Genomic DNA, 27,304 nt, shown 5'->3' with positions numbered 1-27,304 from the left:
CTGTGACAACCAGACACTGATAAATCATTACAGTCAGAAGCCTGTAAAAGGTCTCAATGTGCAAGTGGTCATGCTTCTCCCCATCCTGAGTTTTCCTTTCCCTCTTAGTTCATAGGTACATATTTTAGGAACAATAGCAACTAATGTGAATACAGGTAGGCTTTCACTGAATTCTGTTAAAGAAAATAATTTTCCTAATCTAACTTCATAATGATAATATTTACAATAATTATTTTGGTAACTAACATTAACTGAGAACCAATCACTGTGCTAAGTACTTGGTATACAATCCTTGTCTGACATCCATGCTTTTTACATATACTAGGGACTATCATTAATATTATTTATATTGGGGCTTCTCCAGTGGCTCAGTGGTAAAAAATCTGCCTGCAGTGCAGGAGCCACGGGTTTGATCCCTGGATCGAGAAGATCCCCTGGAGGAGGGCATAGCAACCCACTCCAGTATTGCCTGGAGAATCCCCATGGACAGAGGGGCCTGGCAGGCTACAGTCCATGGGGTCACAAAGATTCAGACTTGACCAAAGCGACTTAGCACATACAAATCATTAATATGCAATGCTTTAATAAATATATATGTGTATATAAGGTAAGTCATCTATACCAAGTTAGGTTAGAAAATTGATCAAATATCATTAACTTATATTGTGAATGTTGGTTTTAGTGCCCATACAACAAAGTTCCTATATATGTATTTACTCTGAAAGCTACACCTATGGGGACCTCATATTTTTAAGAAGCAGTCGCACTTTGTTGGTATTTTCATATATACTATTTTTAAATGTCTCTGAATATTCCTGACACTTTAACCAACTATCTACAGTTCCTTCCCTCCTGAGGTTTTATGTACTTTGAGGGACTTCGCTGAAAGGCAATTTTCTTTGCAGCGTGGCCCAGTGAATAAAGCATCAGATAATATTTGTGAAGGACTTTGAGAGATGCAGATGAAAGGTGCTTCCTAAATACAAAGCACTAATGTGGTATTCATGAAAATGGTTTTTCTTCACATCCTTTGCTCTAAAGTCCCAAGGTATTATTGCAATAGGTACTTTAGAAAGCATGTATTTCCCAAATCATTTAGAAATAGAGTTTGTTATCTGAAGTAAAAAAGGACTGAGAGCATAATAAGAAAGCTAATCAATACAGAGCGTTTGGTGTGGCTTGGAGGAAGAGGAAAGGATAGGAGTCAACTATTCTCGTATTGACTCGTGATTTCAATAATAGCTTCTCAGAACTATTGGGAAGAAAATAAGAAACCTGTGAAGATTCTAAAATGTTTTTTTCATTATAATGGAGAAGTTTTAAATAATCAAAAAGTTTAGAATCAGATTTTTTTTCTTAGGTTACGTACTAGCTGGTGCTAGAATTTTATAGACTTTGTTGGATTCAATAATTGATCATTTGTTTAATAATATTATTTAGTGGTTACTATGTGCCAGGTACTCTGTGTTTTATACCTGTGACCTCATTTAATTTTCACAAAAACAGTAAGAGATTTTCTTTAAGATCCCTATTTTACAGATAAAGAAATAGAGGCTTGAAACGGTTTGATTGTTCAACATCAAACTGTGAGTAAACAGCAGAACTATGATTTAAACTCAGATTGATCTGATCCTAATATTGTAACTTAACCACCATGTCATTGGAAATGTCAGGATGTACTTATAAATTTAAACAAGTTATATGCAGATTCAGTTCTCTAAATAACTAGACAAGTAATAGAGCAAGTACTCTATCCTTATTTCTCCTTACCGAAAATAAACGAAACCAAGACACACCCTCCCCTTTGTCTCCTGCTTCTGAATGAAAGGTATTTCATAGCTAATTAGGTTTAATTCCTTCTCTATCATTTATTTTGAACATTATAAGCAGTAATAACATATCAGTAAGATATGAGCCCTACTTTTTAAAAATATATATTTCAATAGTGTTCACACTTGACCTTTTATTTCTGTACCCTGACTTACAACTTACTTTTTATGATTACTACTAGAAGTCCCCGTGGTATCCTGTGGCCAGATTTTTCCACGGAAACCCCCTAAGGGGAAATAAATGGGAATCACCTAGGACTTGTATCGTGCAGAGAGACAAGGGGAGATTTCCCTACTGCTGCCATGGCAAGAACTTAAAGATCAGGGAGCTGGCTGGACATTCACCCTGCATGAGATGACTTCCTGAGTGCAGGATTATGCTTTACATAAGCTGTTTCCAAATGCTAATGAATCGGGGAGTACAAAAGACAACAGTCCTGTAATACTGCCTTCTTTCCTCCATTAGACATCTCACTCTGGGCAGGCTACCAACCACCAAATCAAGACTTGCTTTCATGAAGTACAAGGGAGGAAAATGGAGCCATGTACACATGCCTTGTTTTCAAATTTTATTTAATATCTTTTGTAGTGCTTATTTGCTATTAGGGAGTAAACCAAAGGAAAAGCAAACTTGAAGCAAATCCAGGTTGTCATCACACCCTGCCATAAACCCAGATCACACTCTGCAGTTTGGTCTGGTACAGACCCCCGTACCCCTCCATATTAATACACAGGAAGGAGCTTTGGTGCACCCATTCACTGATTTCAAACACTAACAAGAGGTTTCTTTGAGAACTGCTTCGCATAAACAATGTGTGTTTAATCCTCTGTCCCTCTCAGCATCTCATCTATCTTACATAAATGTTTCCCGTGTGTACCATCTGAAGAAATTTATTTAAATGACCTTAACTAAGAATTAAGTTAATTAAGATACTTTCTGTATGGAAACACTGATCAATCACTACCTAGGAAATATTTTCTTAATTTCTCAGATTACCATTTATATTTCTTTGTTACTGCAGTTTCAAATATTCATAGTTTCCTCAACACATGTTCTCATTTTTCCTTCTGTTTATGTACACTGACACTCTTCCTCTTGAGACAAGTTAATTTTTTAGTTTTCCTAAGCCACCTATTGGAGAAGGCAATGGCACCCCACTCCAGTACTCTTGCCTGGAGAATCCCATGGACGGAGGAGCCTGCTGGGCTGCAGTCCATGGGGTTGCGAAGGGTCAGACATGACTGAGCAACTTCACTTCGATTTTTTCACTTTCATGCATTGGAGAAGGAAATGGCAACCCACTCCAGTGTTCTTGCCTGGAGAATCCCAGGGACGGGGGAGCCTGGTGGGCTGCCGTCTTTGGAGTCGCACAAAGTCAGACACAACTGAGGCGACTTAGCAGCAGCAGCAACAAGGCACCTATACATTAAATCTCAGTGGGTGAGAGTTGGGAGAAACCTGTCTGAATTCACTGGATGTTCATTTGACTCTAACATTGTATTAGTAGATTCCACTAATTTGCACATTTTGATGGACATTTTGCTTGATTCACTAGTAGACACATCTGTATCAATATATCACTATATTTCCTAATTGAGCTGCCTTCTCATGACTTCATTAGCCATCTTCCAGTTAATGAAGTCTCAAGTGCATTCTATATGTAATTTGAGGATGCATGTGAAAAGACATCATTACAAAAGAATTTTTCAGATAACTTTCTTGTATTCTGGGTGATGTTCATCTAGAATGTTGCATTTTGTTTGGGGAACCATAAAGGACTAGTTAAATTGGAGGGAGTCCAGAGAGATAAGCAGTAATATAATTGAGGGAATGAATCAGAGTTTGAAGGAAAAAATAAAATGAGTTAAGTATGCATAACTTAGCATAAGCAAAGTTTATAAGGCAGGCTTAGTAATAAGTCTTAATGTCGGCACCTCTCCAAGAAATAACTCTATTTAACATCTTAGTAAAACAACATGTTGAAAAACAGGAAAATGAAAATTTGTAATAATGAGTGAGTTAATCAATGAACATTTCAGAACACTTCAGGCAGAAACTTTCAGAGACAGGCTGTGCCCACACAATGCCAAAACAGCTGGTAGGAATGTGAAGAATTCAATCAAATAAGGTATTCGTCATCATCAAACAGTCTCCCACCAGAGTGACTATAATTGGTTTTTAAAAAATACACTTAATTGAATTTAAAATTTTGATTTTGTTCAAATTAATTAAATTTTCAAACAAACAAAATTATAAAGTTGTATTGAATAAAATTTTGAGCTAAGTGTGTGGGAGCTATAAAGATGATTCAGACCCAGCTCTTGATATATGACAAGTAGATGCATCACTTGAATACAAGAGAGAAGTAAAAGTTACTCTCTCCTTCCTCACAGAACTCTCTCTTCCTAGCTCATACCTCTTGGGAGATTCCCTCAGTAACCCAAAAGATATCAGGCAGTAAGGTTGATGGAAGACATTGGTGTTATGCCATCCTCCATCAAGATCACAATTCTTTTTTTTCTTTTTTTTTGGCTGCAGCATATCTGAATAACATCAACATGTATCAGACATTCCTATGAGAATGTGAAGATTTCCCCCCAATTTCCCTCCCTTATTTTCTTTTTTGGGGGTGTGAATAACCAAATTTTCTTCATCTCCATGGTATGCATAGAATCATTTAGCAAGCATGAGAATATGGAAATTGTTTATGGGATCAGCTACTGCTGCTACTGCTAAGTTGCTTCAGTCGTGTCCGACTCTGTGCAACCCCATAGATGGCAGCCCACCAGGCTCCCCCGTCCCTGGGAGTCTCCAGGCAAGAATACTGGAGTGGATTGCCATTTCCTTCTCCAATGCATGAAAGTGAAAAGTGAAAGTGAACTCACTCAGTCGTGTCTGACTCTTAGCGACACCCAGGCTCCTCCATCCATGGGATTTTCCAGGCAAGAGTACTGGAGTGGGGTGCCATTGCCTTCTCCAGAGTTGTACCCAATTCCTAGCACTAGCTATAGCCCCACCCCTTTTACTCCTATCCAGGAAAGCACATCCAAAGGTAACTCAGAGTGGCACTGTTAGAGGTATCACCTTTTCATCTACCATTTTTAAAGAAATTGTCTGTGAACTTTAGTCCTCTATTGTAGTAACAAGTGATAGCAAAACATTGGTTTGTTTGGATCCTCTAGCTGAGAACTGCTGAGTCAGAGCAAAGATGAAAACGAGGGAGAATCATCCGGGTCATGTGAATACTGCCGTAACAGTGCTCTCTTCCCACTGTCTCTGGTGGACACTATATATGTTTTCAGTCTCCGGGTATAAATGTTGGAACCCCTTTTCACCACTTCACTTGGTATCCATGGGTTTCTCTTATTCCTGGGAGAGTACTTACAGGGTATGGAGGAGGTTTCTCACCAAGTAGCCAGACAATGATGGTTATATAATGGTTAATGTAACATTGTTGTTGTTCAGTTGCTGAGTCATGTCCAACTCTTTGCGACCCCATGGACTGCAGCACACCAGGCTTCCCTGTCCTTCACTATCTCCTCGAGGTATTAATCTTTAATAAAAAGTACTTTTTCTTCATTCTTTTTGTTGAAAAGTTTGAGATGGAGGTGCTAAAACCTTCCCCAGTCTTCCTTAGTTCTCCATGTTTTCTTTTTATCCTCTAGGAATTTTTCTTTTTGTTTTTTACTACTCAATATAGTTTGCCCTCATTATTTAACATATGGTGGTTTGAAAAATATTTTTCTTAGAGCTTTTAGTCACAGTCACAATGTTTTCTTGATTTGTGCTTCAAACATTCAGAATTCCATTTTCATAAATAACATTAGAAAGATTTTTATCTGTTGCTTTTTGAACAAATATAGGGTGACCATTTCTAATGGTCTAATAAAAAAGTGAAGCTCTGAAAATGAAAACTTTGTAAAATTCCAGAATATCTGTTATTAGCCCATTTATTAAAGGATTCACTGTCAATTAATTCATAACCCTCCATTACCTACTTGCAAATAAATAATGAACTTGGGGACTGAAAATAATTAAAATACCTACATAGGACTTTAGTTTGAGTATAAAGTAAATGTGAACTTTTAAGGATCATTACTTTTTATATTTTCTTTTTGATATACTTCACTGCCTAATAATAGAAGCCACAGCATCACTGTCAGCATAAGATAAAACAGGGCAATTATCTATTTCATGTTTCATGGTACATAATGGATAACAGAGTTTCCTTCAAGACCATAGTGAAAAAGGCTTTGGCCAACCACTAATTTTAATTTGAATCGTTAATACCATATATTAATATTTAGAATCTGACATTTAAAATTCCAAATTTTTTCACAAAGTAGAGCTCTTTACCATTCTGCATAGAAAAATAAATAGGTAATAAATGTATTTCATTTTTCTTTTGTTCTTTTTAACATTATCAAGCTACTCTGAAAATATAAGAGAAGATGTATCCTCCTTGTATTCTCACAACCAAGAAAATTAGTTTATACATTTACATGAGTAATTTAACCAGAATAGCATTAGCCACAGTCCTCTCTTTCTTTCTATTATTTTCTTGGTTGTAAAGTCCTAGTTTGTCTTAATCTTTGTCAGAGCGTTGATTGATTTAACAAACCAGGTACTGTTGGTAGGAATATTGACTGTTATGCCCGAGATTGGCTAATTGCACTGTGTAAAGCCAATACAGTGCATGGCACAGTTGGATTCCTCCAATAATAGAGACAGGGAGAAACGGATTGGAAGAGGGCTGCCTTGTGTATATTTGATTCTTTGTTTCGCTTGTACAACTGATTGGAGAGCAGGAAAGTAAGTTAATGAAACCTAGATTTTCTGGAGGTAGACCAGCACAGCCTTTAAAGATAAGCATCAGCTTCTGGAGAGACTGAAGTGTAAATATGAGTTTCAGCACAAATATGTCAAAGGATTGTAGGTGCTTCAGTGTTCACCTTCATTTCTAGTGGTTGTAACAAAGATCAATCTAACTGACAAAAATTAATGGAGCATACTCTCGTACTTGCTGGCTTACTGAGAGGACCATTTAAAGTCCTCAAAGGGATGGACTTTACAATCTCATACATAGCATTGCAGGGCTCAGGAGCATACAGAGGGCAGTAATCCAGCACCAGGTTGAAACCATGTCAACTTGATGATATTATAATTGATTATTGTTAGCTTTCCCCAAGCCTCTGTGACTCTTCTCCCATAGTCATCTGCTGTCATTGTGAATTCTCCTGTTTCTCTCTCCTTCTGCCTCTTTCTCTTGTTCTCTATGTCTCACTCATTCACATGCCCATGTGTGTGCTCAGTTGCTCAGTCATGTCCAACTCTTTGTGACCCATGGACTATAGCCTGCCAGGTCCTCTGCCATGGGATTCTCTGGGCAAGAATACTGGAGTGGGTTGCCATGCCCTCCTCCAGGGGATCTTCCTGACCCAGGGATTGAACTCGCGTCTCTTATGTCTCCTGCATTGGCGGGCAAGTTCTTTACCACTAGCACCACCTGGGAAGCCCTCACATGCCCATACACACACACACACACACACACACACACACACACCTATTAAACATTAGCTATGTAATAGACTTTATTTCTATTCTCAATCTAATGGTTTATTTAACTAATGAATTTGCTTTTATTAAAGACTGTTAGTGTATCAATATTAAAGCAGTATTATTTGAGCCAGAAGAATGATAAGGTATACCTGTTTATTCCATTTTCTTCAGAAAACCAATTACATTACCTCCATATTCTTTGAGCCTATAATAATAATTATAAGGTTAAGAACAGAAATGTCTACAGCCAGATATACTTAAGACTGATTTGATGATCACTGAACACTATCAAGTTAATGGATATTAGCCATAACATGCAAATGTATAACTACCTCCTCACTGGTTGTGAAGGCTCCTTGTGACAAGTACTATAAAGTAGTAATATCCATTTAGAATTAGTGTGCTAAGTCGCTTCAGTCATGTCCAACTCTGTGCAACCCTATGGACTGTAGCCTGCAAGGCTCCTCTGTCATTGGAATTCTCCAGGCAAGAGTACTGGAGTCGATTGCCATGCCCTTCTTCAGGGGATCTTCCAAACCCAGGGATTGAACCTATGTCTCTTACATCTCCTGCATTGGTAGGCAAAATTAGTAGGAATAGTTAATATTATTAATAAACCTATCTTCTTTTTTAAAAAATCTGTTTCTTTATATAACCTCTCTTTCCTAGAACAGAGAACAGCTCAGAAAACCAATCCCAGAAACCAAAGCCTTATAATTGGCCTCAAGAGACTTGACATAAGTAGTTATGGCAATAACCCTTGGTGCCCTGATGTTCTTTGCTCATGTAGATTACTAAGGCCGTCAGAAGCATTAATTAATTTTGCCTCATAAGAGTTCAGAGAGGTGCTTAAATAATAATACAGACTCAATCCTTTATCTAGAATCTTTGGGGTACACTTATTTTACAATTTAGAATTTTTAAGATTTTATAAAGGCAATAGCATAAAGATATACTGTCCATTGTGCAGCCCCTGAATTGGGATGTGGGCCAGCACCACTTAATAAAAACATCAGTATTTCCACAGCTAAAAGTAGGGGAATTTACTAAATGAAATGCAGAGAGACTGTAAATATCATCATATCACTTCTGGTTAGGTTTTCCCACCAAATGAGTTAGGAAAAAAAAACCCTCACATTTTCACACATTTTTTGGATTCAGAATTGGAGCCAAAGCATCATGATGCTGTCCCCTCTTTAGCCAAAGGGGTAATGAAACAGACTAAAATGAGGAAGTACATACATGTTCTCTGACGTCCTGTGACCTTTCCCTTGAGTTATAGGAAAATATGTGCCCCCCTTTGCAACATATACTTTGGGGCAAAACATATTTGGGGCTGTATTGTCATAGTGTCATTATAGAAAACTGATCAATTAATTAAATACATAAACTTTGCAAAACAAGGCTTGTGTCTATTTTGGTCAAATTGTTCAAGAAAAAAAATCTATTTGACTTTACCATATTAATGACAATATTTTTAACACCTGCTGAAAGCCATTTTATCTGTACAGTCAGTTCTGCTGCAATGCTTGTTTTGAAAACATTGGTTCGTCCCCATGTTATTAGTACATTTGAGAACAGTTTGAACGTAAGAGAAATTTCACATTTGCACATGTGCGATTCCATCTGTTAAAAATGCTAGGTGCATGCAGGAGACCACATACAGCAGATAGAGCCATGGGGGAATATACAAAGCACGCACATGCTTACATCTGAAACATCTACCAGCTATCTTAGTTCACCGTGTGTGTTAGAAGCCTTGCCCACCCACATCTGGTGTTAGAACTTCCTGTCTGATTCAGAGAGCCCTCCTTCCACCACTTCACAATAACTCATAAGTTGCGATCCTTCTGACACCCACTTTCACAAGCACCTTTCAGATATTGTGCCCAAACACCATTTTTCCCATAAGACCCTTACCCATACATGATTCTGTCATAGTGCGGTGAATTTTCAAAATGCAGTCTTCACCTTATAACTGAATGGACTGTATGTGTTAATGAAATGAAAGGAGTAAAACACCCTGATGGATATCTTGAGCAGTCCTTGCACAGTGTTTCTGGGAAGATATATTCTAATTTCTGGTGCAAAGTTTCTCTAACACATGATCCAGAAGAAGGTTTATTTGTAGAACAAGAGGGGGAAAAAAGTCTATGCATGACAACTTTCTTCTCCCACTTACCTTTTGGTGACAGACAGCATTGTTTCTGAAGGCTTATACTTTTGTTACTAGCTCTGCCATGCCTAAAATGCCTTGGATACAGAGTTTGGAGGAATCCCACCCCTACCCCTACCCGCCCCCAAGAGATTTTCCTTCCAAGTTGCTTTAGGACCTTAAACCTGAAACTGGCTCCTATCCAAGAATATTATGTGAATTAGACCTTTCTATCTGAAAACTTAATTTACTCTCAGAAAGCTTTGTATGTCTGGATATCCACATTTGCATAATCGCTACTCCCCCCTCTCCCTTGCATTTCTCTTTTAGGCACAGAAATGTATGGTTGCCAGATACATTTGGAAGTGAGTGCATGTGACTCTTAACCCCTTGGAATTGGTGTTCTAGAGCTCCTGACATTGAACCCTAATGTATTTTTTATTAGTGTTTAATGTTGAGAAATCCCATTTCATGGAGCCCAAGGATTAAATTACTTCATTTGGGAGGGAATGAGTGTATTTCCCACATCTTTTTCCTGAGGAGAAAAAAAGAATGAAGCTGAGATGATTTGTATTTCTTAAAGTCTTAAGGTCTGGATATATTCTACTCAATCCAATATCGTGAAATACTTTAAAGATGGTATGAACAACTAGGGAAACCTCAGCATATGCAAAATGTAGGAACAACAGTACACAATCAAATAGGTATATATAAGAACATATGTAAATATAGTCAAAATATATGTTTTCAATACATCTAAGCATATATAATAAAAATGACTATACAAAGCAGTTCTACCTGAGGCAGAAATGACAGAATATGTTATAATAATAGCAGGATTGTACTTTTCAGTGAAGTAGAATTTTTTTTATCATTTTTCATGATGAAAAATGAGTCAGAAAGATTTTGGGGAAATCCAGCACGCAGTAAATCCAGATGATAATGAGTGATCCTTTCTTTCAAGCAATTGTACTGAATAGAAACTTTCTTTGACCAACTGTATTGACAGAGACACCTACTCATTAGGCTAGCAGATCTCACACATGTGGCTTGGAAGTTGTTCTGAACACATGACCCAAAAGTGATTCCTTTTCTTCTTCTAACTGCGGACTCCCACCTTTGGCTTCTCTTCGTTGCATCTTCAAGTTCATGTATTCTCTGTACAGTGCATCACTGCTGCCCTTTTCACATCCTGGAGGACATGATTTTAAGCTCCCTCTTCCAGGTATCATTGTCCTTCCCCATGGTTTTGGGAGAGATTTCACTGAGACTTCCAAGGAGGAAGACTACTGCTCTGTGAACTAAGTAGATATCCAGTGGCTACAACAGAATGAAAGAGCCAAGGGCACATTTGGTTCTGTAGGTCCCGCAGACCAGTGAAACACTCTTCTATCAATAAAAATTTTCAGGGTTCTTACTCTGTACTCACTGTGCTCAGCGTTACCGTGGCATTCAAGAAAGGTAGAAGGTGATTTGCTCTAAGAAACCTGTGGCCTAATTGAGGACATAGGACAAAAACATAAGAGTATTAAGAGATTGCTATAACATTGCAAACTCAGAGGCCAAATTTATGATAAAAATATTAAGTGCTAAAGTTAGAGAAGAGACTCATTTATTTTATAGAATAGTATAATGGAAAGAGTTCTAGGCTAGGAATCAACAGACACAGGCAGGCAAATTCATACAAGTTGAATGACTGAACAAATCACTTCACCTCTAAGACTTGGGTTCCTTGGCTGTGAAATGAAGAGGGAATAAGGGAGGGCTGAACTAGATGATTCCAGTGGTCAATTCCAGCTCATCTTGTTGTCTCTTTTGGGGGGGAGAGAGGGTGCTCATGGTGTATGGTTTGCAAAATCTTAGTTCCTCAACCAGGGATTGAACCCAGGTATTTAACAGTGAAAGGGCTGAGTCCTAATGAGTGGAATGCAAAGGAATTCTCCAATCTTAAAGTTTTATATTCCTGTTACATTCAATAAAGTCACTGATCTATTATGTCCAAGCACATGTTACATGAATTAAATGTAATTACTAGGTAAAAGGATAATTGTCTGCATTTGACAAATGAGGAGGTAAAGTTCCCAAGTGGTCGAAGAACTCAAACCCCTGAATTCAGTGCCCTTTCCACTATACTGTGCTGCACTTCATTACGCCATTCTGCCTTCCTGTGTACACAAAGGAGGTATCATTTATGACAGGAACAGTGCATGCTAAATCATTTCAGTCGTGTCCAACTCTTAGCGACCCTACGGACTGCGGCCTGCCAGGCTCCTCTGTCCGTGGGATTCTGCAGGCAAGAATGCTGGGGTGGGTTGCCATGCCCTCCTCCAGGGGATCTTACCAACCCAGGGATGGAACTCACATCTCTTATGTATCCTGCACTCTTCACCACTGGTGCCCCCTGGGAAGCCCAGAAGAAGGGAGCTGACATAGACGCAAATAACTGCAGTGCAGGTGGTATGTCATAAGTGAAGAATTCAGAAAATGTGGAGGAATTGTTGTCTCTACATCTTAAGAAAGTGAAGAGAACCTGTATTACAGAGAGCTGCAGGAGAGTGAATGGAGCTTTGGCCAGAGTCAGGTGATGTGGGTTCTAATCTTAGCCATGCCGCTAACTTGCCAAGTGTCCCTGGACAAACAATTCTCTGGGCATCAGTTTTCTCATCTACAAAATTAGAGAATCCCCAGGTGTTTTCGATCCCAGCATTCAATCCTTCATTGAGCCCCAAGGATGGAAAGCAGGCTTCTTGTTAAGGTCATGAGTATGATTCCAGAGGTTTAAAAAAATTAAAGGGATGTTAAGTACTTTTGATTATTTTTTTTAGTGGATATGGGATTTGCACTGGGTCTAGAGTAATGGTGGTGATTTAGAAAATCCGTGAAGCATTTAGTTCCTTTTAAATATACAAGAGTAGCTGACTTTCTAAAAGAATGCTTCACATAAAATGAATGATCACCACTCCCTATCCAATATACAATTGGATACAATTCCCTATATACAATTTTGTTTTTCGTATAGCAAGTTTATTTAAAGGGAGAGCCACCTGTAGTAGAAAACACTGCCGAAAATCTGTCATGCTTTTAAGGCACTAGTATCGTTTTAAAGTATGAAAATGATGCCAGTGTCTTCACAGTTCAAGTCTGAGGTAGAAGGATTGAAGAAAGTGATTTTTCCCCCTCTGATCAACCACTGCAAAGTGAGTCTCAGCACAAACCAGCTGAGCCCTTTGCTAGACATGGAAAGCCTCTGGCATTTTTCTGCTTTTCAAGTCTCAGTCATTTGGGAGGTGGGACAAAGCCACGCTGTCTACAAAGTTTATCGGCAACACGCTGGTGTTACAAGAAATCGCTTGACATCTATTATGTTTCTCCCGTGAAAGAGATGTGGCTATCAACTACAATAGTGATTTCTTTTCAAAGGGTTTAATTGGGGTATTTCACATGGGCCAAATTCTAACTTACTGTCTATATGTGTGCCTACCAGGAAAATGGCAGAAAAATACCAAACAATAACAATAAAGTCTGAGGACCGCTGTCCCAGGATGCCTCCTCTGCAAACAGGCATAAAAAAATTGTTTCCTTGCTGTCTCAGCTGCAACTAATATCGCTGAGCTTCTAGAAAGGTGTGGCAAAGAGGGGAGAGGTATGGACTGTGTTTTGCATGGCCGTAGAAATATGTCTAACAACCTGAACAAACTCCTTCTAGCCTCCCTTTTATAAGAAGCACTGAGTTGGGGAGAAGGGGAACTGGCCAAGATATTACTCTCCTGCAGTTGAGTTACACACTTGTGAGCTGTTTTTCTGAAGTTTGGTTTTGCTCCCATGCAGGCAGGCTAGCATCCTTTCCTGTGGTAAGCCGGGAGGTAGCCTTATACTTTTAAGTGTCGAGTGATTTTCCTTGCAACAAATTTATGCTTTTCACTGGTATTTTCCAAAGTGAGACTTTTGCAAGTGATGGAAATTGGCTCACTTCTGTTCTGTAACTCAGTGTCTCGTTGATAATTTATTTGTTCAGTAGCAGAAACTCTGACAAATTGTGTGAGGCGGCCTGGTTTACTTTAGAGCTGTTATAGCCCTGATAAATTTACATGTAAATGCGACTGTGAATGTCTTACATTTCAGAAGCTCACTGCACGTGTTTTTGTACATTAGTTAAGTGACATTTTAACAGAGAGACTGAACTTCCAACTCTCCCGCCCACCCCCACCCCATCCCACGGGTTATGTTATTGGGAAATCCTCAGAAGTCTGATGTGCTGTGTTTTCCTGACTGCCCAGTGAGAGACTCAGTCTCTATTTTGTGTTTTTCTTCTCTCCTCTTTAGACATGCAGAGCAGCCCACACAACCAGTTCACCTTCAGACCCCTCCCGCCGCCACCACCGCCTCCGCATGCCTGCACTTGTGCCAGGAAGCCCCCACCAGCGGCTGACTCTCTTCAGAGGAGATCAATGACTACCCGCAGCCAGCCCAGCCCGGCTGCTCCAGCTCCCCCAACCAGTACCCAGGATTCGGTTCATCTGCATAACAGCTGGGTCTTGAATAGCAACATACCATTGGAGACCAGGTACCACTAAAAAACATTAGCACAGGATGATTCCACTGAGGGCAGAAACACATCGTAGACAGCTGCAGAGATACACAAATACATAGATATGCACCCAGATGCCTGGGCAAAAAGGCAGACCCCCTCCACAAGCCTGGAGACACACACAGGCACACCCATCTAGATCCAGGCACACCCATAGACACAGACCAAACAAAGCAGATGCCCCTGTGAAGAGGAAACCATAGATGCATAAACACCCCATAGGCAGACACCCACAAAAGCATATGAAACCAAGCAATTACCTAAATTGTCATTGTATCCTCAAGGATTGTCCCTTGTTTTAAGATCCTGCAATATTACAGGGAAATCCAAGCAAAATTGGAGGAAAAGCAATAGTTTACCTTTTATTTAAGATCTTTTTGACTAAGTTGCCTTCAAACATTTTGAAAATGGATTTGCTCCATCAGAAGTCCATATGTGTAATTTTCAAAACTTGATTCTGCCATTAGAGTGGAGTTTGATCTTTTGATCAAAAATTTGCCTCTATGTTTCTGTTGCTTGTTATATTTAAGTTTCCAGATTCCTCCTCAAATCTTTGTCAGGTGATTAAAGTTCTACTCCTCCATAGTTCTAGATGCCTTGATCATAATCGATTTCAGCACTCGATGTGATTAACTGAGAAATTATTCATTATTTCTAGATACTCTGTCTTAAGCCAAAAATTACAACTTTCTATTGTTGTAGGAAAATATTGCCTAATAAGGCATAGTATTCTACTGTCTGTTAAACTCAAGGACTTCCCTTTGTCTTATATGTCTTCTTTAGGTCTACCACCAAAGCTTTTTTAAACACACCTCCATGTAAACACTGGGTATGAGGTGTTACTTGATAAGCAATATCTGGTGTCAACTCTGATCAACTTCTGTCCCAATAATCTGAGAATTGGAATGGAAAGGAGAGGACTAATAAACTCACATTTTAAAATTATTGTTTCTCCTTAGCAGCATATTAACTTAAATGCCAGCCAGAGCATCAGAAATATGCCACCAACAACAACAACCGGAAAACACTATGGCCCACATCCAGGAAACTCTATATCATCCATCACTAACTAGATTAAATATCTTCAAAAAGTGATATTACTGATCTCTTCCAACAGATAACATAGCAATCAGCACCTGTGGGTACTAGTGAGAGGGTTTGTATAGCGTAGCATTTCTTTTTCATTTTTTTTAATTCAAAGGGAGGAAGTAAATTAAGTGAGAAAAGCAGAGAACAATGTTTGTCTTCAAGTAGTTTTCACTAATGGTGGTGATTTACTCACTCTTTTAATTCCTTTGCAGGGCTTAGTGATAGCTAAGAAAGCAGTGGGCCCATTTGGTTAACTAGCAGTCTTGATAAGCAAACACACTTCTTTCATCTAAGAAGCCAAATAACAGGAAATCTGGAAGGAGGGTGGGAAATGGGCTCAGGCAAATGGAGAGAGAAACCTATTCTTGTTTGAAATGTACATCTAGGCATGTTTGTACAAACTGCACCCACGGACCTTCTGTATCTATGCAAGGAATGTATTAATTGGTCTCAGTTTCATAAGACGCAGAGAAGAACATAAGTTTTCATGCAAGACTGAGCAGAGAGAGTACCTTTTTTGTGCATTTGAAAATATATTCAGCATCACAAAGATGAATTTTTAAAAATCTAGAAACCCTATCAGCTTGATCAGCTAGGATTTTCCAAATATATCCTTTATAATGTTCATTTCACATGCAGTCAATAGAAGGTAACTCTGTGAGTGCCCTGGTACTTAATTAAGAGCTGTATGACAGCTCTCTGAGCCTCAGCTTCCATATCTGTAAACATGAATATAAAAATGCCCATCTCAAAAGATTGTTAGGAAGATCAAGCCAGTGTAAAAGAATGTGCATTGTGAAGCATTATAGAATTCAAAGGTAATATTGCCATCCCTATTATGTGTTTACCTGCCTCTCCCTAAATATCTCCAGAATAAGACATTAGCTCATTCCTCAGGCATTCCATTTCATGTCAGACAACTACCGGAAGATTCTTAATGAATACAAATCTCCCACCTCTTAACTCTACCCATTCCTTCCAGACCTAGTTCTGAGATCTCACAAAATAAATAAAACCCCTCTCACATCTAACAGCCCTTCACTGATCCTGAATCTTCTCTACTTAGAGCTAAATGTTTCCCCCATCCCTCCACCTGCTCCTCACATTAACTGATTTCAAATCCTCCATCCTGGCTCTTCCCTTAGAGCATACTTCAGTCTGTCCAGTCTTGAAGTGTCACAGCCAAGGCTGAATGCACGTGTGAATTATTAGGCTCTTTGATTGAAAGGAGCAGTGGTTATTCAAACTGCCTCAAACAATTGAGAATATCTTTTTAAGACTATTGCCAGGAAATACTGGTCAATACACAAGGAAGGGTAAGGCCTAGAGATTTCTGGCACTAATATGACTCAGCAATTCTCTGCAGTGTTGCCACTCTCTGTCTTTTTCTTTGTCCAATAGCTTATTGTCAGCTCAGTATTTCTTTGGTCTACCACATGGTTTCTACTTTCTCATAGCAAAGTCAGGTTTTCATCGCACCACGTGACTCCAAGTGTACCTCCCAGCACCTTGCACTTTCTCCCTTCAGTGCCTGGTCCATTGCTACCTGCTAGCCCTAGGTTTAAAAACCTAAGAGAGGGACTTTCCTGGTGGTCCAGTGGCTAAGACTCCAGGCTCTCAATGCAAGGGGCCTGGGATTCCATCCCTGGTCTGGGAGCTAGATTCCGATATGCTGCAACTGAGATCAAAGATCCCATGTGTCCCAACTAAGACCTGGCACAGCCAAATACATAAATACTTTTAAAAATATATTTAGAAAAACCAAAAAGAGTGCATTTGATTAGCCCGATTCATCCCTTTTGTACCAGGCAGTGTTTATGTTTCTTGGCAAGCCCTGTCCGTTATTCTTTTTTTTTTTTTTTTTTTTTAATTTTAGTTTTTTATTTTTTAAATTTTAAAATCTTTAATTCTTACATGCATTCCCAAACATGAACCCCCCTCCCACCTCCCTCCCCATAACATCTTTCTGTGTCATCCCCATGAACCAGCCCCAAGCATGCTGCATCCTGCGTCAGACATAGACTGGCGATTCAATTCACATGATAGTATACATGTTAGAATGTCATTCTCTCAAATCATCCCACCCTCTCCCTCTCCCTCTGAGTCCAAAAGTCCGTTATACACATCTGTGTCTCTTTCCCTGTCTTGCATACAGGGTCGTCATTGCCATCTTCCTAAATTCCATATATATGTGTTAGTATACTGTATTGGTGTTTTTCTTTCTGGCTTACTTCACTCTGTATAATCGGCTCCAGTTTCATCCATCTCATCAGAACTGATTCAAATGAATTCTTTTTAACGGCTGAGTAATACTCCATTGTGTATATGTACCACAGCTTGCTTATCCATTCATCTGCTGATGGACATCTAGGTTGTTTCCATGTCCTGGCTATTATAAACAGTGCTGCGATGAACATTGGGGTACATGTGTCTCTTTCAATTCTGGTTTCCTCGGTGTGTATGCCCAGAAGTGGGATTGCTGGGTCATAAGGTAGTTCTATTTGCAATTTTTTAAGGAATCTCCACACTGTTTTCCATAGTGGCTGTACTAGTTTGCATTCCCACCAACAGTGTAGGAGGGTTCCCTTTTCTCCACACCCTCTCCAGCATTTATTGCTTGCAGATTTTTGGATCGCAGCCATTCTGACTGGTGTGAAGTGGTACCTCATTGTGGTTTTGATTTGCATTTCTCTAATAATGAGTGATGTTGAGCATCTTTTCATGTGTTTGTTAGCCATCCGTATGTCTTCTTTGGAGAAATGTCTATTTAGTTCTTTGGCCCATTTTTTGATTGGGTCGTTTATTTTTCTGGAGTTGAGCTGCAGAAGTTGCTTGTATATTTTTGAGATTAGTTGTTTGTCAGTTGCTTCATTTGCTGCTCCTGTCCGTTATTCTTTCAGTCAGCAGAGGCTAAGGGGAGAGGAAGATCATGTGATTTAAAAAGCAATAGCCTGGACACCTATGGATATCACTGAGCAGAGGCTGGGAGCAGATCTAATGTATGGCAGATGGAACTCTCAGTAGACAATCAACTTGATTGACTCATTCAGGAATTTGCGTTATAACCAATAATCAGTTGTCTCCCCTGTTCTAAGTAAATATTGGGTTCCATAACATCTTATGGAAAAACCCAATGAACATTTTGGCCAACGCAATATTTCTCTTAATGTTCTTTAAACCAATATCAGCATTTTGGGTGAACACATAACACTACTGATACACACCAAAAACACTATTTAACTCAACTCAAAACTTTTAAACGAGTTCTAAGGCTAAGCCACATTTCATTTATTTTATAATTATTACATAGTTGGTAGGTTTCTTAAATTGTGTGTTTGGAATGGAAAGGATGTAGGTGGAAAATAGGTTTAGAGCTTCGATTTAGCCTAATTGGATTTCATCTTGTTAACCTGTGGAGATGTAGCTGAATTCTAATTCTGCCATAGAAAGTATTTGCACTGTACTGCACTCATTACAGTGTCATTTGTAGGTTTGTTAGATATGCCTTGCTCTTTTTTTAAAAAAATTTTATTTTGTATAAGGGCTTCCCAGGTGTCACTAGTTGTAAAGAATCAGACTGCCAGTGCCGGAGACATGGGTTAGTTCCATCCCTGGGTTGCGAAGATGCCCTGGAGGAGGGCACGGCAACCCACTCCAGTATTCTTGCCTGGAGAATCCCAGGGACAGAGGAGCGTGGTGGGCTACAGTCCATGGGGTCACATAGAGTCAGACACGACTGAAGCAACTTAGCATGCACCGTAGCCAATGAACAATGTTGTGATAGTTTCAGGTGAACAGTGAAGGGACCCAGCCATACATATACCTGTATCCATTCTCCCCCAAACTCCCCTCCCATCCAGGCTGCCACATAACACTGAGCAGAGTTCCATGTGCTAGACAGTAGGTCTTTGTTGGCTATCCATTTCAAATATAGTACTGTGTACATGTCCATCCCAAACTCCCTTACTATCCCTTCCCTCCATCCTTCTCTGGCAACCATAAGTTTGTTCTCTAAGTCTGTGAGTCTCTTTCTGTTTTGTAAGTTCATTTGTTTCATTTCTTCTAAACTTTCACAAATAATTGTGATGTCATACAATATTTTGCCTTCTCTTTCTGACTTACTCACATGACTATGTAAATCATTAATAAAAATGTTATATAGGACAAGAACAAGGTTAGAACTCAGTTGCATGCCACTGGAAATCTCCCTGCAGGTTGACATTTATCTATCAGGCAGCATTCTACATTTCTCTATCTTGTTCACAGACATATCATTAAAGACCTTGTCAAATGCCTTGCTGATACCCAGATACAGAGTGCTTGCATTTTTACTGATCTGCCAAGCCAGTAATCATAATCAAAAATAGAAATGAAATGAGGTTTGTCTAACATGACTTGTTCTTAAATAATTTATGCTGCCTTCTGATGGTTACTACTTTTTTGAAGTGCTTACAAATCCTTTTTAATAGCCTGTTTTAGGATTTTGCACTCAATCAGCATGATGTCCCTTGTCTAACCTAAGGAGCCCATGTGCTTTGTGTCCCTTTTCAAAACCAAAGCTCATATTAGGGTCTCCAGTCTTCTGACACATGTCACCCACACCACAATCCCAAAACGTTAACAACTATGACTAGGCCATCTAACCACAGGACCTCTCACCACTATGGAATGAAATTTCAATTCATTTAGAACAGTTGAGTGCCTTCTTATGGGCACCTTGCCTATATTAGGCTTCAATTTATGGCTATGATATTGATTACCCTTTTAGGTTGAGTGAAAGTGAAAGTCACTTAGTCGTGTCCAGCTCTCTGTGACCCCATGAACTATACAGTCCATGGAATTCTCCAGGCCAGAATACTGGAATGGGTAGCCTTTCCCTTCTCCAGGGGATCTTACCAACCCAGGGGTCGAACCCAGGTCTCCCGCATTGTAGGTGGATTCTTTAGCAGCTGAGCCACCAGGGAAACCCAAGAATACTGGAGTGCATAGCCTATCCCTTCTCCAGTGGATCTTCCCTACTCGGGAATCAAACTGGGATTTCCTGCATTGCAGGTGGATTCTTTACCAGCTGAGCTATGAGGGAAGCCCCCCTTTTAGGTTAGAATTATTCTTTTTCACAAAAAAAGATACAATCACTCATTTGATACCATTCCATGAGTTGCATGTAGAGCCTATCCTTGCTCTTCTTGTTCTAAACGCATCTTTTTTAAAGACTGTTCTGTTATCTTTAGCAGGTTTTTTCAACCTTTAGGGTCATTTCAAGTGTGATTCTTTTTGGCATTTTTTAACCATACCTTCTTATATTTATTTATCCTTGATTTTTATCCCTTCTTTTCAGTACCTGTTCTTTAGAAATACTGGTTGGAGAGCACCCAGTAGAGGCACACTGATTTCAATAGCCAGAAGATCTCCCCAGCTCTTCATTCATCTCCCTTTTTTCACTGTCTCCGGGCATGGACACATACCTACTTCACTGTAGAAAGCCACTTTCCTAAAGTCTAGGATTTTGCTTTATAGAGTACTTATGAACTTTCAGCTAAAATGTTTGCTTTCTCTAAAAAGTTTCTGTCACCTTCAGTTCACCAATTTTTCTTTTCTAGTCAGTGAAAGAAGCAAGTCTCAATGATATGTCTAGCTGGTTGCTATGGAGCTGAAATCACTCGTGTTTACTACATTCGCTCTTAGAATAATTTTGGAGTCATGCTGGAGCATCTATTTCCTCCATCTGGCCAAGTGGCTTATTGTAGACTCCCTAAACTAGTCACCAAAATGAATCTTGCTGAAAGATTTTACCATGATATTCAATATTAGGGAGAACTTGGATTTGATATTAACATAACCACTCCAACTCACAATGACAAATCAGAATTGTGTGGAGGAGTCAGGCCTAGCCAGAAGAATGGATACCAACTATCCTCATTGATTTTTAGCATATTCTGACAGATGGCTGTAGCTTGTTATGTGGCTAACCGCCCTTGCTGGCTTTAGGCCAGTGTGACAACTCAGGGGAGCCAAAGGGTTATTTTTACAAAAGAAGAGCCAGTGCCATTGGTGGAGGAAATGTTGACAAGGAATGGAAAGAGAAAAGAAATCTACATGACCTATGCTTGTTAGCAGACTTACAGAGCTAGTGTCTATCTTGGGGAAATAAGAATCATTTGGAAGAAACATTCATTAATGGTGATGGCCATGATTTAAATATCTATGGGATAGCACTCTTTAAATATTAACCCATAAATGTAAGGTTTCTAGTGGTAGTTAACTTTCTTTTTTTTTATAGTACTATCAAAATCTACCTAACATTTAGAAGTAGTTTCCCCCTCCCACCCCCCCATTAGGACATTCGCTCTGGAAAAATAGATTCAGAGACCTTTTTTTCCCTTTAATAATGACTAGAGAAAAAAAATAGCTCAGAATGTACATATTCAGTGCTTAGATCCAACAATATTGCGTGCTTTAATCCTTTAACAGCACTGGGGTTAGCAAAATCTATCTTCAGCCACAGATTTAAAGATTCTTTTTAAGACAGGAAAAGACTTCGTGGAACTAATCTATGACCTATAAATCCTGTTTATTACAGATGAACAGGAGTCAACCAAGCTTTTCAGCCTACACCAAATGATGGATGTGGAAGATGCTAAATTTACATGAAGGAAAACTCTGTAGCCGTTAAAATATATTTTACATATTGAGAATAAAAATATATCTATAGCAGTCCATTGTGCTTGGGCAGTGAAGAGCAGTATTTTGGAGATTATTGTGATACAGTCTCTAGTCACTTTGGTGGTGGTATTACTTTTAAAAAATGCTTTTGAATTGACTATTTAGGTTTCAATTCAAAGTTAAAACCACAGGCACACATGTGTTTCATTTTATAAAGGAAATTTCACCATAGGTGAGATGAAACCTGGTTTTACTATGGAGAAGATTTATTTAGTAATCCAAATGTGAACATAAACAGATGTTTTTAGGGAATTTAGACATAATGAACTGATTGGAGAAATACATAACTATAGCAAACAAAAAATACATTTTAGAGGCATCTCTGTACTAACCTTTCTGCCCTCCCTCATCATTCATATATACTTCCCTATCCTGGGTTATATATTTAAAACAGAAGTGTCTGGTTTTGATCCAGAAAGGAGCTAGTTCTTAACAACTCATTGATTACAGTTACTTATCCAGTTAATCATAATACATAATAATTATTTTCATTACCTTGTCAAGCTAATAGATACTTGTCCCTTATATTTTACCAAAACTATGAAATATATTTGAGGTAGCAAAAAAATTATTTTCCTGTCAAATGTTCTCCTTATTTTCTACATAGAGGTGCATATATGTGTGTGTGTGTGTGTGTGTGTGTGTGTATCAAAGACATTCTACTAAACATCTCCCTTTGGGAAAATCCAGCTGCTTCTTTATCAATTCCACAAGACAAAAAGTTTGTAGCTTTAAAAGAAAAAGATAAGATCAGGTTAAGTCCTGAGGTCTTTGAAATATCTCAGCAAGAATGGTGAAAATGTAGTACTGAGGATTCCATTTAAAGAGGAAAGCTCAAAAAGAATTGCCCCCTTTGGCAAACAAATAAGCAAATAAACAATAACATCTGCTTTGCCGTTCTGTTAATTTTTTGGTGTGATATCTGAGGGTATAAGAATGTGTACTATGTGAATATTTTAAATGCAAATCAGTTCATTGTAAACACTATAATGAATTAATTCTAACATAGATAAGTTTTAAGAAGTTTTGACAAATATTTATTGAGTGTCTACCATGTACCATCCACTATTCTAGTTGCTGGGGCTACACCAAATAAAAATTCAGACAAAATCTCTGTCTTCATGAAGCTGACATTCTAGTGAGGGAGAGAGCCTTTACCCTAAAATGTTAATTATATTGAAGCTACTAATATTGTAGAAATTGTGGCTTGGCTAGATGTAGTATGGGGGACGGGGGACAGGGGACCAAGATACCTTTTAAAAGTCTTCTTTTATTTGTCTTCACTTGCCTATAACAACTTTCATAGAATTTCCCCTTATCTGTGGTCTCATAACACCCTGTTCGTTTGTCTGTGGAGATCTTACTCCATTGTACATTTACACTGGAGATACTTTATTTACTTGTCTTTATTCCCTGTTGCTCTCGAGTAAAGGACTGTGCCTTTTTTTTTCACTTTGACTCCTTCGTTCTTGGTTTATATAGTTCAACAAAATTTTTGTATGGTATATGGACAGACTGATAGAGCAACTGAGCAAGAAACTCCAGATGGAGTAGGTTTCTGAAATCAGGAACAGTAGTTTGTAGAAGCCAACAGTGAGTTTTATTTTGGAAACGTGTATGCAGGACATCCAGTTTGAGATGTCCAGTATCTAATAAGTAGTTGCAAATATGGATCTGTGTTCCAGAAAAGGAAGAAAAATGGAAAGTGTTTTTCTCCTACCACTTACCGAATGCTTATACTCTATGCCAATTATTGTGCCAAGCCATCATCACATTAATTCCAACTTAAGGTTTTTAAAACTGGGGTTTGTAGAAGTTGAACAATGTACCACAAGGTCACCAGTTAGTAATGAATGTAATGAATCTAGTTCATGATAGACATGGATAATTAAGAATTTCATCAGTCAATGTATTAATAATAATTGAATTTCCATGAATGATGGAGGAAATACTATAAAACCTATAGGAGTGTTTAATATAAGATGATGACAGTAAACCAAACCCATGGAAACACACTTTAAGAGTCCACAAAGGAGAGAAAGCCAGCACTGGTGTTTGAGGAGTAATCATAAAATGGAACAGAACAGAGAGAAGAAAATTTCAAGGAGATAGTGATCATGATTTCCAAGTGCCTCAGAGGAATTAAATAGGATGTGGATGAGAAAACACCATTGATTCTGTCCATTACAGGCTTCTTGATTTTTAAGCAGCTAATTTCAGTACAGTGACAAGATTGAAGCAAGACTGCAATAGGTTTTAAGAACTTGGAAGAGGTAAGAAAAGAGAAATAGAAGGTAGAGTACTGTTTTGAAATGGAATAGTAGATTGAGAAGAAGCTGAATCTGGGCAAAGCATTCGTATACATTGGAAGGAGGAAAAAGAAAATGGGAGGAACTACATTTAATAAGTAGGTACACAATAGTCACCAAGATGGTGATGTGACTGACAGAAAGAAACCTACAGATCAAGTTAGAGATTGAGTTTCCTTAATGGTAAAGAATATGGAAACTTGCAGAGATGCTCACATAATGCTGAAGAAAATTGCATGATCCTACAATGGTACAGGCTTCCGAGGTTACCAAGTCTCATACAACTGGGAATGACACTGCCCTTGGGGAACAATTCATCCTTTAGGTCTGAGAAGTTTGTCTTTGCTAATCTCATACTGGAAGGGCGTATTATATCAATACCACACTTATTTAAAGTTGACTCTTAAATATAAGTCATATTTCCAAGGGCAAGCAGATATTATTGGCCATTCCAAGATTATAATTTAAACTTCTGGTCTCCATCTGGCACACACAAAACAGTAGGCAGCCCCTGTTGTTGATGAAGATATTCAATAGTGACATGTGTGCATAGGGCTTCGCTGATAACATAAATGCTAACTTATGACTATTTCCTACTGAACTAGCAAAATATCAAGTACAATATAAAAACACAGATATCATTGATTCATTCCTTTTGTGGCATTATATAAGCCTCCTAAGTAAACTGCTTTTCTTTACAAATAAAATCTTTGCAATCTGCTATTTCCCCACCACTCAACCTTTCAACTAAATACTTGGGTTGGTTTTGGTCTATCTTGAAAGTCAGATCTTTCAAACTTGTCAGTTACCATACTGAATAGTGTTATTAACTTAGATACTTTTATAACACTATGGCTAGTTGCTTTTTATTAGATATGCTTATAGCTAAATACTTTTCCTTATTTGTAATATTCAAAAGATTCAGATTTTAGATAACATGTTGTATATATGTGCGTGTGTACACATGTAGGCATATGTATATATATATAATTATGTTTGATTTTCTATTATCCAAAGTCCTTTCATTCATTATCTCATTTTAAACTCTAAACAACCCTAGGAGTTGTACAATAGAAATAATGTCCAGTTTAAAGATAATGAAACTGGGTCTTGGGAAATTTTACTAATATTTCCTTTTGGCAGTTTATTATAAGATTTGGAGTTAGAATGCAAGTCTCCATGCAACCAATCCGATACTCTTTGCACTATAACAACTTATCTCTGGAATATAAAGAACCTCAAGTCATTTCTTTTTGTCTTTTGGTGAATATTTATAGTTCAGTTAAATTTCCCTGCCTGGAGACATAATCTCGGTTTTATTCTATTTATATTAAAATCTTGATGAGTCTAAAAAGCCAGAAAACTGAGGGTTCTGGTTAATTGGATTTGGTAGTAGAACTTTTGAAAAATTACCAGTCTTATTCAAAATTATTCTTAAATGTGCATCTACTTTCCATTTTAATCCAAATGATCATAATTTAATCTCTTATAAATGAAAATCTTACAGTAAGTGAGGGTTATCATTGTGAACATAATTTTTTTTATTGTATAGTACTCTAGATGTAAAAGATATTGTAGACAGAGCCAAATGTCTTTGGATATACTTTGAAAATTTTGGATGGCCTCTTGTGACTAGTTGAAAAAGCACTGAATTTAGAGTTAGAAATCATGAGTACAAGTCCAGTTCTGCAACGAAATGGATGTATGACCTTGTTAATGTCTCTTTCTTCTCCCAACCTCATTTTACTCAGCAATCAGTTGAGAGAATAAAGTTAAATGATATTTGAAGCTGTTTCTGGCTTTATTAACTCTGTTGTTCTATGGTTTGCCTTCTTGTCATCTGCTCCTTTACTGAAAGAATGCTATTCTATTAAGATTTCTAATTAGTTAGATTCTAATTAATTGCATTGTAGATGAAGTCCCCCCAAAAGTCCAATAAATTTGTTGAGAAATCATGATTCCTTCCAGGATTTCCATTAGCCAAGAGGAAATGAGTAATATATCCCTGTGTGTCAGAGGGTACCAGTAATGGCAGGCAAGTATAGTCAGGAAGGCATTCTTAGGCCAGTGCAAGACTAGTATATGTTTCTGTTTTCTCTGATATACAATAGGTGTTCAGTAAAAGTTGGTTGGATAAATGAATTTAAGAACAAATTCCTTCCTAGAGACAGATTCAACACTTAACACCTATGCAGAAGTTTATCTTGCCTTGGGTCATGTTGTAAAGCTGCAGTAGTTGCAATATTTTCTTTCATATTGTCATTTTCTAATTGTGAAATAAACATAACTTCATTTTGAGTTTCTTGTTCAAAGGTAAAAACACAAATCTGTTTTGGGTTTAAGTTCCAACCAGCACTTCTATATCGCATCCTGTAAATTCATGGTTTTTTTCTGAGTATTGACAATGATGCAGAGAAAATATGCTCAAGTTTAATAATATATTTGCCAAATGAAAATGTATATTTAGAGGTCAAAGAAGTACATGAAATCATTATACTCTTGAAGTTAGTTTCACCTTGTTTATCTTTCTGTGTTGTCCCTGAATAATTAAAGTGAACCAATGAGTTTCTCGTTTGCATTCTTTAATCCACTCAGCAGGGAACCAAGGAGAGAGTATTTCTGTGGAAGGAAGACCTGATTTCCAAAAAGTCTCTTATGCTTAAATGGGAATATAATCACTGAGTTTAGAGCATGGCACAAAGCTGAGTTTGATTGTTTCTGAGGTGGTATAACCTGAGGGGAGTTAATGTTTCAGTGGCTGTGATTATTATATATTGTGCATGTTTTAATCAGTAGTTCAGGTTTTGGATTTATGCCTCACGACAGGTTCATGAGGGGTACAATTTGAAAAGCAATTTTAAAAATGGAAAGTGGAAAATGCTTTCTATTCTCCAGCTTTTATAAAGATTTTCTTGTTTGGTCAGCAGGGTAAATGTTGGAGGTAATTTTGAGTGAGTACTGTATGTTCTCTGGCCCTACAGTTCAGGATATTTGTTTGGATACTACAACAATCCCAGGTGCAAACAGTCTCAAGGGAGAAACAGCTGTGAG

At 38.2% G+C, this 27,304-nt stretch overlaps 1 protein-coding gene across 1 annotated transcript in view; it reads left to right on the top strand.

Annotated features, from left to right (window-relative positions):
* TENM1 (teneurin transmembrane protein 1) overlaps window positions 1-27,304 on the top strand; it is a 900,209-nt gene that overhangs the window by 482,519 nt on the left and 390,386 nt on the right. Inside the window, exon 7 of the mRNA XM_027963346.3 lies at window positions 13,868-14,108. Within this exon, the coding sequence (XP_027819147.1) occupies window positions 13,868-14,108 (241 nt within the window). The remainder of the gene's footprint in view (window positions 1-13,867; window positions 14,109-27,304) is intronic.

This window comes from Ovis aries, chromosome X, assembly GCF_016772045.2.
Source record: "Ovis aries strain OAR_USU_Benz2616 breed Rambouillet chromosome X, ARS-UI_Ramb_v3.0, whole genome shotgun sequence".
Taxonomy (NCBI): domain Eukaryota; kingdom Metazoa; phylum Chordata; class Mammalia; order Artiodactyla; family Bovidae; genus Ovis; species Ovis aries.
This window is presented reverse-complemented; position numbering and strand designations above follow the sequence as displayed.